At 44.4% G+C, this 12026-nt stretch overlaps 1 protein-coding gene across 5 annotated transcripts in view; it reads left to right on the top strand.

The window, feature by feature from the left end:
- WDR64 (WD repeat domain 64) overlaps positions 1-11453 on the top strand; it is an 89458-nt gene extending 78005 nt beyond the window's left edge. For 2 of the 5 annotated variants that reach the window (XM_021064368.1, XM_021064369.1), the window contains exons 26-28: positions 4240-4320; positions 5372-5485; positions 10332-11453. In XM_021064368.1, coding sequence (XP_020920027.1) covers positions 4240-4320; positions 5372-5485; positions 10332-10415 — 279 coding nt within the window. In that variant the 3' untranslated portion in view covers positions 10416-11453. Of the gene's footprint in view, positions 1-4239; positions 4321-5371; positions 6054-10331 lie in introns of those variants that run through there. The other 3 variants (XM_021064366.1, XM_021064365.1, XM_021064367.1) reach the window with 2 other exon arrangements.

The following is a 12026-nucleotide window of genomic DNA, read 5'->3' as shown; positions in this document are numbered from 1 at the left end:
AGGCGTGACCCAGGTCTCGCTGGTGTTGCCAGGACTGTGTTCCGTTCGGAGGCTCTAGGGGAAAATCTCCTACTCCTTCCTTTGCGGGTCTCTCCTTCATCTTCAAAACCAGAAATGGTCGCATCTCTCTGCCCATTCTTCTGTGGCCACGCGTCTCTCTGGCCAGTGGGGAATAGTCTCTGCTTTGAGGGATTCCTGTGATTAGATTGGGCTTAACCGGGAAACCCATCTCAGGCTTCTTAACCACAGTCACATCTTCAAAGTCCCTTTTGCCAAGTGAGGCAAATAACACCCACAAATTAAGGGTCAGGACACCTTTGGGTGCCCTCAGAGATGGAGACACTTTTCATCCATGCAGAAAGAGGGGATTAAATGTGTGTCACTCTCGGAGTTCCCACGGTGGCTCAGCTGTGGTGAGCCCGACTAGTATCCATGAGGATGCGAGTTTCAATCCCAGGCCTCGCTCAGTGAGTTAAGGATCCAGTGTTGCCATGAGCTGTGGTGTAAGTTGCAGATGTGGCTTGGATCCCGTGTTGCTGTGGATGTGGTGTAGGCCAGCAGCTGCAGCACCCATTCGACCCCTAGCCTGGGAACGTCCATATGCTGCAGGTGCGGCCCTAAACAAACAAACAAACCAAAAATGTATACCACTATTTATTCTATATTTAACACTTCTGAAAAGTGGACATAGCATGAATCTTTAGGCTAAGGTTTGGCATTCATTATTTGAAATGGGTTTCCTTGGGAGTTCCTGCCGTGGCTCAGCAGTAACGAATACAACTAGGATCCATGAGGATGCAGGTTTGATCCCTGGCCTCGTTCCGTGGGTTAAGGATCTGGCGTTGCTGTGGCTGTGGTGTAGGCCGGCGGCTGCAGCTCCAATTGGACCCCAGCCTGGGAACCTCCATGCACGATGGGCATGGTCCTAAAAAGACAAAAACAAAAACAAAAATAAATAGCTAAAATGGGTTACCTCAAGATTTTCCCCAATACAAACCACATTTACCTCCTGTTAAAACGTATCTGCCATTACTCACCTATGGTTGTCCAACACTCTACAAAGCAGACTAGTTGTTGTTTTCGGGAACATTCCTCAGTCTTCTGCCCCTACTGTTCACCTGAGCTACCTTGCTCTATCCATGATCTTTCTCTGAGTATCAAAGTCCATCTTCATAACTGACAGAGGATGAGTGTCCAGAATAGGAAAAATCCATAAGAAGAAAATATAGTTCAGCTTCAAAAATGGCAAATACTTGAATAGATATTTCACAAAAGAAAAAAAGATTACTGGAGTTCCCGTCGTGGCACAGTGGTTAATGAATCTGACTAGGAACCATGAGGTTGCAGGTTCGATCCCTGGCCTTGCTCAGTGGGTTAAGGACCCGGCGTTGCTGTGAGCTGTGGTGTAGGTTACAGACACAGCTCGGATCCCGCATTGTCGTGGCTCTGGTGTAGGCCGGCGGCTACAGCTCTGATTGGACCCCTGGCCTGGGAACCTCCATATGCCACGGGAGCAGCCCTAGAAAAGGCAAAAAGAAAAAAAAAATTACCAACAAAGCCATGAAAAGATGCTCAATCTCATTAGCAATCATGAAAATAAACATCAAAAAAATTAGAAGATGCCATTTTGCACCCGGACTGGCAGACCCCTCAAAGTCTAACAGCACCTGGGTTTGTGCGTATTTGGGACAATCAGATGCTCATGTGCTGGTGGAAATTGTGTGAATTTTGCTAGAACCAGTTTGGAAAATAACAGGACAGGCATTATATAGTAAAGATGAAAACTGGCACACTCTACTCAGCAGAAATTCCTGAGCATGTGTTTAGGAGGCAGGAACAAGAAAGCTCAGAGCAGTTCTGTCTATAACAGCAAAAACCGGAGACAAAAATAGCAAAAACCAGAAAGCTCATCAACAGTGTAATTGATAAATAAACTGTATGTATACATTGAAATACTATGGAGCTGTAAAAACATATGAACTAGGAGTTCCAGTTGTGGCTCAGTGGGTTAAGAACCTGACTAGTATCCATGAGGACGAGGTTCAGTCCCTGGCCTCGCTCAATGGGTTAAGGATCCAGTGTTGCCACAAACTGCGGTGAAGTTCCCAGGTGTGGCTTAGATCTGGCGTTCCCGTGGCTGTGGCATAGGCCGGCAACTGCAGCTCTGATTTGATCCCCAGCCCGGGAACTTCCATGTACCATGGGTACAGCCCTTAAAAATATTAAAAAAAAAATTTTAAATACAAATACATGAACTAGGATAATATGTTCATGAATGTTTGAAACGCATAATTAAAGTACTTGAATTTCAGTCAGGAGAAATGAGAAACATTTTACATAAGAATATATACATCGAAAATCCATGGAGTTCCCGTTGTGGCTCAGTGGTTAACGAATCCGACTAGGGACATAAGGTTGTGGGTTCGATCCCTGGCTTTGCTCAGTGGGTTAAGGATCCAGTGTTGCCATGAGCTGTGGTGTAGGTTGCAGACAAGGCTCGGATCCCGAGTTGCTGTGGCTCTGGCGCAGGCCGGCAGCTGCAGCTCCAGTGAGACCCCTAGCCTGGGAACCTTCATATGCCGTGGGAGCGGCCCTAGAAAAGGCGAAAAGACAAAAGAAAGAAAGAAAAGAATATATACATTGCAAATTCATTTGGATTAAAAATAGAGAAGAGGCAAAATTAAGTAAAACACTGTTTTGGCAAAAAGCACACGAGGTAAAACTATATAAGCAAAAGCAAGAGAATGAAAAGCACGGCGTTCAGATTGTCATTATGTTTGAGGGCAGAGGGCAAGGACTGAAGCCCGAGAATGCCACCCCAAACCCCTCACAGCTGAGGCTGTGGTTCCAGTTTGCGAAACACAGCAGTGCTCCTTAGTCATTCTTTCACAGCATCACCTTCATATTTAATAAAGACTTCACACTTTCCAATATGAAGCGATTTTTATAAACCCCAGCTTTCTGTCCAAACAATTCAGATAGCTTCTCCCAGAGGAGAGGGTGACCGGCACGCAAGGGACTGGCTGTGGGATGTGACACCTTATGTTTCATCTTAGACAAGTTATTTGATCTCTTTCCTCATCTGAAAATCCCTCAAAGAGTTGTTGCAAGGATTAGATGAGAAAGTTCATGCAGGTGCATCATAGACACTCAATAAACGTTCCTTCCACTCCCCACATGCCCCAGTCCCCCTACTTTGTCCTCATAACCCGTGCACTTACCATGTCTACACTGAATTTGAATTATTGGCGTATTTACTCTCCCCTCCACCAATAAACCCCAAGTTCTTTATGGGCAAAGATACCAGTATAGCAGGTAACAAATGCTCAGTTTTGTTGAACAGCACACTTACACACCTATACAGCAAGATCAGTGTTTTTGGTTTTTGTTTTTTTTTAATTTCAGGCTGCACTTGTGGCATATGAAGTTTGCAGCCTAGGGATCAAATCAGAGCTACAGTTGCTTGTCTACACCACAGCCATAGCAACACAGGATCCAAGCCACATCTTCAATCCAGGACAACATTGGATCCTTTACCCACTGAGCAAGGCCAGGGATTGAACCTGCATCTTCATGGATACTAGTGGAGCTCTTAACCCACTGAGCCACGATGGGAGCTCCCTGGTATTCCTTTTTGATATTCTCTTCCAATTTGAAAATAAGAAACAGTTTTTATGTAATTTAACTGAAATATTAAATTCATTTGCTGATATCTTTAGAAATGTTTTTAAGTTCTTGCAGTAATTGAATGCCCCAAATATTATAAGGTTTGTCCTCTTTTTTACTACACTTTTTTGTCTTCTCAGTTACTTGGTAAAGTGACAAAAGTTTAATACTCAGCGTGAGTTTTCACTTAGGAAACTCTGATTTCTACCAGCAATCTTGTTTTGCCCCTTTCGTTTTTCTTTTTTTTTGTCTTTTTTTTTTTTTTTTTTTTTTTTTTTGTCTTTTTAGGACTGCACCTGTAGCATATGTAAGTTCCCAGGCTAGGGGTCGAATCAGAGCTGCAGAGCTGCAGCCAGCCGCTGGCCTACACCACAGCCACAGCAACTCAGAGTCTGAGCCAGGTCTGCGACCTACACCATAGCTCACGGCAATGCCAGATCCTTAACTCGCTGAGTTGGGACAGGGATCAAAACAGCATCCTCATGGATCCTAGTTGCATTCGTTTCTGCTGAGCGTGAGGGCAACTCCTGTAATGTGTCCTTTTCATTAAACATTCACTCCTCTGTTTTACAGATTCGAAGACATGCCTTGGAAGGTTTCATGACTGAAAACCGAGAGGCAGGGATTGTTTTTGGTTCTCTGCCTATATACAGGGTGAGTGGGGGTGTCCAGGACTATAGCGGTCAGAGAACTACAGGGAGTCTGACATCTCACTCCTGACCCGGGGCAGCCTGCAAGGCTGCATAACCACGCAGAATGAATGGTGCTTCCGCCAACGTGCTACGTCTGATCCCCGAGTCTTTGGTTCTCTGTGACAACAGCCTGGGTCCCTTGTCTATGCCATTCCACTCTGAACCACACTACAGAAAACTGTTTCAGACTTCACCATGGCTCCTCATCACCCACGACATAAAATCCAAATGCCTTTAGCCTGCTACGCAAACCCTTCGGGGTCTGGCCTGTGCCTGAGCTGTATAAGCTCATTTGCCACCACCTTCTCCCGGGTACCCTCTACTCCACCTCTGCTAAACTACTTCCCATTCCTCAAGCATCACCGTTCTTCCATCCTCTACAGCTTTGCCTCTCCTGCCCCTCGCCCATAACTCATCTGTGCTCCCCTCCCAATTTCTACTCATCCTTCACGTCTCTGCGCCAGATGATCTCTGTGAAATTAAAGAATGAATGAATGAATGAATTCACTAAGAATAATAAAACAAAGGCTAAATAGGAGTTCCCGTCACGGTGCATGGAAATGAATCCGACTAGGAACCATGAGGTTGGGGGTTCAATCCCTGGCCTCACTCAGTGGGTGAAGGATCCGGCGTTGCCGTGAGCTGTGGTGTAGGTTGCAGATGCAGCTTGGATCCCGCGTTGCTGTGGTTGTGGTGTAGGCCGGTGGCTACAGCTCCGATTGGACCCCTAGCCTGGGAACCTCCATATGCCACAGGTACAGCCCTAAAAAGACAAAAGACAAAAAAAAAAAAAAAAAAAAGACTAAATATGACAACTCAGTCTTTACCTGTTGTTTCTTAAAATGTCACTTGTCTTCTCCAAGAACACGGGATCCGTATCACAGGTCTCAACGCTTCAACTACAGACGTTGCGGAGGATAAAGCATTAGAGTTAATAGTGGGCTCCTACTGCCCCCCCCACTTTACAGAGGTTATGCTTTGTGTCTTACCAACTCTTTATTTATGGCTTCTAGGTGCCAAGCCCCACTAGTCTAAGGTTCCTTCCACTAATTGGTTCAGAAGCTCAGAAGGACTCGTTAGACGGCGTTACAGGAAAGAAGAAGGGAGCTCACGTCCAACATGAGAAAGTGAGTCGGTACTTAGAATCCACAGTGGATCCCATTTCTCTTTGGATTGTTAACTTATTTCTGGGCCTAAAATTATCTCAGTTCCTATTCTGTGTACACATATTCCGAGATGCATGTATTTTAGCTCAGTGAGACGGAAATCATGCATTTCCTGGACAGAGGGGAAAAAATCAAATAGGACATCTGAGCCAGAACAAATAAAAGTTTCTTAGGGCTAATTTGAGACTTGGGTCCACTGACTGGTTTTAAAAGCCACGCGGTGTGACTCGCTGTATGGCCATCCTTGCTTCCTAATCTTATCGTACCTGCAGGGTGGAGCCAGGATGTCAGTCAGTTTCTGGTTCACCAGCCAAGTCAAGAAGAATGTTTTCCATGTATTAATTGCAATAACTAAATGCAGAACTTTACAGGTTACATGATGTTTTATAAATGATGCTCTGGATTTTCACAATAATCACAATGAAAATGTTACACGCATCCTAGAATTGGGAAAAAAAGGACCCAAAATGGAGGCTAATTGACTTGTAAAAAGATCACGTAAGAATCAAGTCAGAGGGAGCTCCCTTCGTGGCTCAGCAGTTAACGAACCCGACTAGGATCCATGAGGATGCAGGTTCGATCCCTGGCCTCACTCAGTGGGTCGGGAACCGGTGTTGCCCTGAGCTGTGGTGTAGGTCACAGACGCAGCTCGGATCCTGCATTGCTCTGGCTGTGGTGTAGGCCGACGGCTACAGCTGTGATTTGACCCCTAGCCTGGAAACCTCCATATGCCTCCACGTGACTCTAAAAAAAAAAAAAAAGAAAAAAAAAGAAAGAAAATTAAGTGATAACCTGAGGTCACCTTCTGACTCCACACTTCATGCTCCTTCTCTTAAGCCACAGCCTTAAAAACTCAAGTCCTATCACTCTTCTACTAGTTCTAGGAAGTTTATATGAGCCTAACTTAACCTGTGGCCCTTTTTCTAGTCATTAAAATAGGTCCAACATTAAGAGAAAATCTAACCTATGGTCATTTTCATAAGCCTCTGTGCATGTAGTCAGACTAAAAACCTGTACCAGATGGTTCTTGCTGCTTGTGCCTAATTGAATAACATGACTACCAACAACGAAAAGCTGCTTTATTTAATTAATGTAGAAAACTACATAATTTTGTTAGCTGTACACTTAATGAGACAATGCATGATTCTTATTAGTTATCAACGCTACCAATTTGAGTAAGAATTCTTGGCAATAGGAGAGTTTTCTATAAAAATAATATCATTTCCTTTTTTTTTTTTTTTTTTTTTGTCTTTTGTCTTTTTTGTTGTTGTTGCTATTTCTTGGGCCGCTCCTGCGGCATATGGAGGTTCCCAGGCTAGGGGTCTAATCGGAGCTGTACCTGCCAAGCCCATGCCAGAGCCACAGCAACGTGGGATCTGAGCCGCGTCTGCAAGCTACACCACAGCTCACGGCAACGCCGGATCGTTAACCCACTGAGCAAGGGCAGGGACCGAACCCGCAACCTCATGGTTCCCAGCGGGATTCGTTAACCACTGCGCCACGACGGGAACTCCTCATTTCCTTTTAATTGTCTTCGGTAATGAATGAAACACAGTGGCACAGATAATCCAAATCTAAAGGCAACCAAAAGAGCATTTGTTTTAGGTTTTACAATTCATGTATTTCATGCCCTGTATTTGCATTCTTGTCTGTTTTGTCTCATCTGATATGAAATAAGCTTTACCTTCTCTAAGTACAAACTAAGTGATACAAAGGAGGTGGCCAGTATGTCTTAAATGTCAAGGGGAAGATAAAAATAGAAGTAAAAATTATGGAGTTCCCGTTGTGGCGCAGCAGAAACAAATCCGACTAGGAACCATGAGGTTGCAGGTTCAATCCCTGGCCTCGCTCAGTGGGTTAAGGATCCGGCATTGCCATGAGCTGCAGTGTAGGTCACAGACGTGGCTTGGACCTGGCGTTGCTGTGGCTGTGGTGTAGGCCGGCAGCTGTACCTCCAATTCGACCCCTAACCTGGGAACCTTCATATGCTGCAAGTGCGGCCCTAAAAAGCAAATAAAATAAAATAGTAAAATAAAATAAAAAAGACACAGTCTCAGTCCACAAAGCAGGGCTTCTGCTTAAACAACCCCCCAAAATTAGTCATGGTTCATCTACATAATAATCTAGACTCAGATAAGCAGAAATGGATTCTACTATGGTTAATTTTATCAAGGATCATAAAATATGATAAGTCATCAGCTCAAACACAAGGAATTTTTAACATATCTGTTGTTTTAAAAGACTGATGCCTTATTTTCTCTTAATCACGCTGACACATCATTAGCCACACACGAGAAAGGCAACAAAGTTGATGTCTCCATTTACTTACAGAAAAGGGCCCATGAAACCCTGATTCAAATTTACTTCTCTGGTTTAAGGAAGGAAAGAGTGAAGTGTGGGCAGGACGTCAAAATTCATTTCCAAAGTAAAATCAAGACCTTTTCATAAAACTGCGCACCGAGCAAGATGACAGTAAAATCTGGAAACTGCGTAGATTAAAGCACCACTCGGTTGCTTGTCTCAATTTTAGGAACCCAAACAGTCTACATGGGACAAGAGGGTATGAAATCTAATCAATAAATGACAACAGCAAATGCCTCTTTTCATAAAAAGCACTTTCAGGAAGGTAGGGACCAAATTACCCCAGGAAGTTTAGTGTTCAAGTTCTGACCGTATAAAACCAACATTTGTAGAGTAACTTGAAATAGCTGATGTGCCCTGCCCTCTGCAGGCACCAAGACGCCATTCACAGATCAGGGGCTCTCGGTGGGGAAGGGAGAGACCCCTCGGAGCAGAGCCCAGGAACCCTTCTCTTTAATCTCTCTGACTTATTACTGATTTGCATTTTCCTTTTACAGCTGCACCTGTGGCCTGTGGAAGTTCCCAGAACAGGGGTTGAATCGGAGCTGCAACTGAGGTCTCCACCGCAGCCACAGCAACACTGGATCCGAGCCTCATCTGGGACCTACACCACAGCTTGTGGCAACACCAAATCCTTAACCCACTGAGTGAGGCCAGGGAGCAAAGCGGCATCCTCACAGGGACCACATCAGGTCCTTAACCCACTGAGCCACCGTGGGAACTCCTGACCTGTGATTTTTTTTTTTTTAATAATAGAAATACTGGTACCAAGTATGAATGTCTTTAAATGGTTTGTAAATCTCTTTAGAATTAAAGTTACAAGATGGTACCTGTCACAGAGAAAACCATAAATCAGAGCACAAGTTCATGATGCGTTTTCAGCTTACGTGTGGGACGAGAGGGGAGTGTTTGAACTTTGTGTTGTGTAATCCATTTTCAAAATTGTGACAACATGTTCAATAATAGAAAAAATGATGACGCCTCTGAAGATGAAATGGTGAAAGAGTCTGTATGTGGCATATACTCCGTAGTCTTTCCGAAGAATATTTGAATCACAGGAAAACGCTCACAGCTTTAGGTGAGACGCGTATCTGAGCCACGAGGGGCATTGCCAACGAGGGTGGCTAACACCTGCTCTAGGGCTGTGCCCCAGGGGCCAGGCTGAGCACGTGCCACATCCTCGTTCCCTTCATCCTCACAAGAACACTCTGCGGGAGGTGCGGTGATTGTGCCCGTTTTTCCGTGGCGAACACCGAAGCGCAGAGGCTCCGGGCGTATCCAAGGTCCGCACAGAAGTCCGAATAGAGCTGGGGTGGAAATGCAGCGCTTTGACGGGAGAGTCTATACACTTCAATACGGTGCAGGGTCATTCAGAGGCAGGCGGACCCGGGCCTCTCCTGGTCAGAGTGACCGTCGGAGAATCCACAGGTAGTGACCACCGAAGAAGCCTACCTCCAGGCACACTCTGTCCCCGAACCCTAGGTCCCCCGCCACCCCGGCCCCCAGCTCCTGACACTGCTTGACCTGAGGCTGTAGAAGAATCCCTAGCACGTGTATGGACCCATCCCACTGGAATGTGAGATCCATCAAGACCACACATGGCTGATTCTCTGAAGAAACTCCCAGGGTTTTTTTTTTCCTTGGGGGGAGGGGTTGGCAGTGCCCAGGGCATCAAACCCATGCCATAGCCGTGACCCAAGCCACACGGTGACAATGCCAGATGCTTAACCACTAGGCCATCAGGGATCTTTATTTTTGGTGGGGGGATGGATGGCTCCCATGTTGAGAATAGACTGACCTATAAATGTCCCTTCAAAAACATTTGCTTAAGGAAAGAATGAATGAATGAGGAGGAGGAGACTAGAAAAATCAAAACCAGCTTTCATTTTTCATTTGAGGGATCATCACTTGCTTTTATCTTTTTGAAAGTCATCAGACTCTGATGATATTCATGTAAAAATACCTATGTCTTCCAACAACCTAGCAAGCTTGTTTCCTTTCATTTTAAACAATGCTTTACAGAGTGGGCAGCACATCCAAGAATGAATAACTGCCCAGTTAAGTAGTTCTAGAGCTTCGAGCTTTGACGCAGAAGGTTAAGGAGCCAGTGATGTCACTGCTTGTGGCTTGGGTCACTGCTATGACATGGGTTTGATCCCTGGCCCTGGAACTTCCACATGCCATCATCATGGCCGGAAACAAACAAACAAACAAACAAACAGATGCTTGTGCTCACTCTCTCTCTCTCACTACACTCTTTTGGAGCTCCACCTCCTGTTTTTTAAAAAGATTTTTACACTGGAGGCATACAGCATACTTTAGTAAATAACTACACTTTCTAGGAGGATTAGATTCTCTACAAAAATCAGTGATACAATTTGACTCTAGAAAATTGTGTTTGTCATATAATGCCAGTTACTGACACACCTTTTTTTTCCCCCCACAGGTACAACGGAGAAGAAGTCTGAAAAAAAATCTGGTCCCACAGATCAATCTGGCCTCTTCTTTCTTCCCAATCATCCCCAAGTGAAGAGAGAAAAATCAGAAGTGGCCTCTGTGCCCTGAGCTGCACCTCCAAGGGCAAAGGTCTGACTGATGCTCCAGCCTTCATTTCAGGAGGGAGAGGAAGATGCAGCAGACCCCATCACCGTCTCTGGATCCTCAGGCCGTCCTGCTACTCAGGGAGCTCAGGCAGCCTCAGCTCTGAATGCCAAGCAAGCAGCAAGCCGTCAGTTGGCCAACTTCTTTCATACACGTACTGAATAGGAAATATTTCTTATTTACTGTCAAGAAAATGACACATAAAGAAATAAAATCAAAAGCATAAGTAGATCTAAAATAATGTGGTTATCAGTGACTAGCTTTCTACCCCATGTCGTTCACCTTAATGCATAATCAGAATTGTTATCAGAATGTGTGCAGTAAGAGACAGATTACTTATGTGTCATGCTATGTGGAATACAAAGAGAATTATTATTGAAAAGAAAAATGTACCAGCCAAGCCTCCAGCCATTTGTCTTTTTCATTTAGAGAAATATCATATGGAAGAAATTGATCAGGGCTTCTTAGGTAAAGTCAGACATTATTTGCATTTAGTCTAGAAATGACTCCGGATAACAGAACTTGAGTGGTTGTCTGAACTTGCTGGTTTGCCAATATAGGGATGCTCATACTTTTATGATCAAATTGAAATGAATCCTGAATTCATTCATTGTGGAAGACACAATTTTGGTCATAAAATTCTGGCTATTTTTATTCCATAATATTTTGAAATCCCATCTGCTATTTAATTCAGCAAGTTTTGAAGCCCAGTCCACCCAACCATCTGTGCATGGCTAGGGTATTCTGGGCACTATCTTTCACATTGCAGCATGACATAATTAGATTTATTACAGCTAACCAGATTTTACTCCCACCAAGCTGGGAATAACTGTCAATAATTAACAGGGTGATGATAATCACCAGTGGTGATTTTTGCATGAGGCAAAATTAAGTCTAAAATACACAAGCCAGAGTTCCTGTTGCGGCTCAGCGGGTTAGGAATCCGACTAGTATCCATGAGGATGTGTGTTCTATCCCTGGCCTCGATCAGTGGATTAAGGATCCAGCATTACTTCAATCTAAGGCAGAGGTTGCAGATGCGACTCAGATCCATACTGCTGTGGCTGTGGTGTGGGCTGGCAGCTGTTGATCCAATTCGACCCCTAGCCTGGGAACCTCCATATGCTGCAGGTGTGGCCCTAAAAAAAAATACATATATGTATATATGGACCAAAGTGTATCCTTTCAATATAAGCAAAGTATCAAAAAAGTTTATATACTTCAGCCTTCTCTTTCTGACTTACTTAGTATGAGAATCTCTAGTTGCATCCTTGTGGCTGCAAATGGCATTATTTTGTTCTTTTTCAGGCTGAGTAGTATTCCACTGTATATATACCACATTTCCTTAATCCCGTCATCTGTCGATGGACATTTAGGTCGTTTCCATGTCCTAGCCATTGTGACTAGTTTTGCAGTGAACATACGAGTGCATGTATCTTTTTGAATTATAGTTTTGCTGGGAGCTGCAAGCGGGGTTGTGCACGTTCACCTTCCAGCTCAGAATTTCCATTCGGAAAGCCGTTCACTTCAGCTTTCAGGT

This window comes from Sus scrofa, chromosome 10, assembly GCF_000003025.6.
Source record: "Sus scrofa isolate TJ Tabasco breed Duroc chromosome 10, Sscrofa11.1, whole genome shotgun sequence".
NCBI classification, from domain to species: domain Eukaryota; kingdom Metazoa; phylum Chordata; class Mammalia; order Artiodactyla; family Suidae; genus Sus; species Sus scrofa.
The sequence above is the reverse complement of the archived record's forward strand: the minus strand, read 5'-3'. Positions and strand labels throughout refer to the sequence as shown.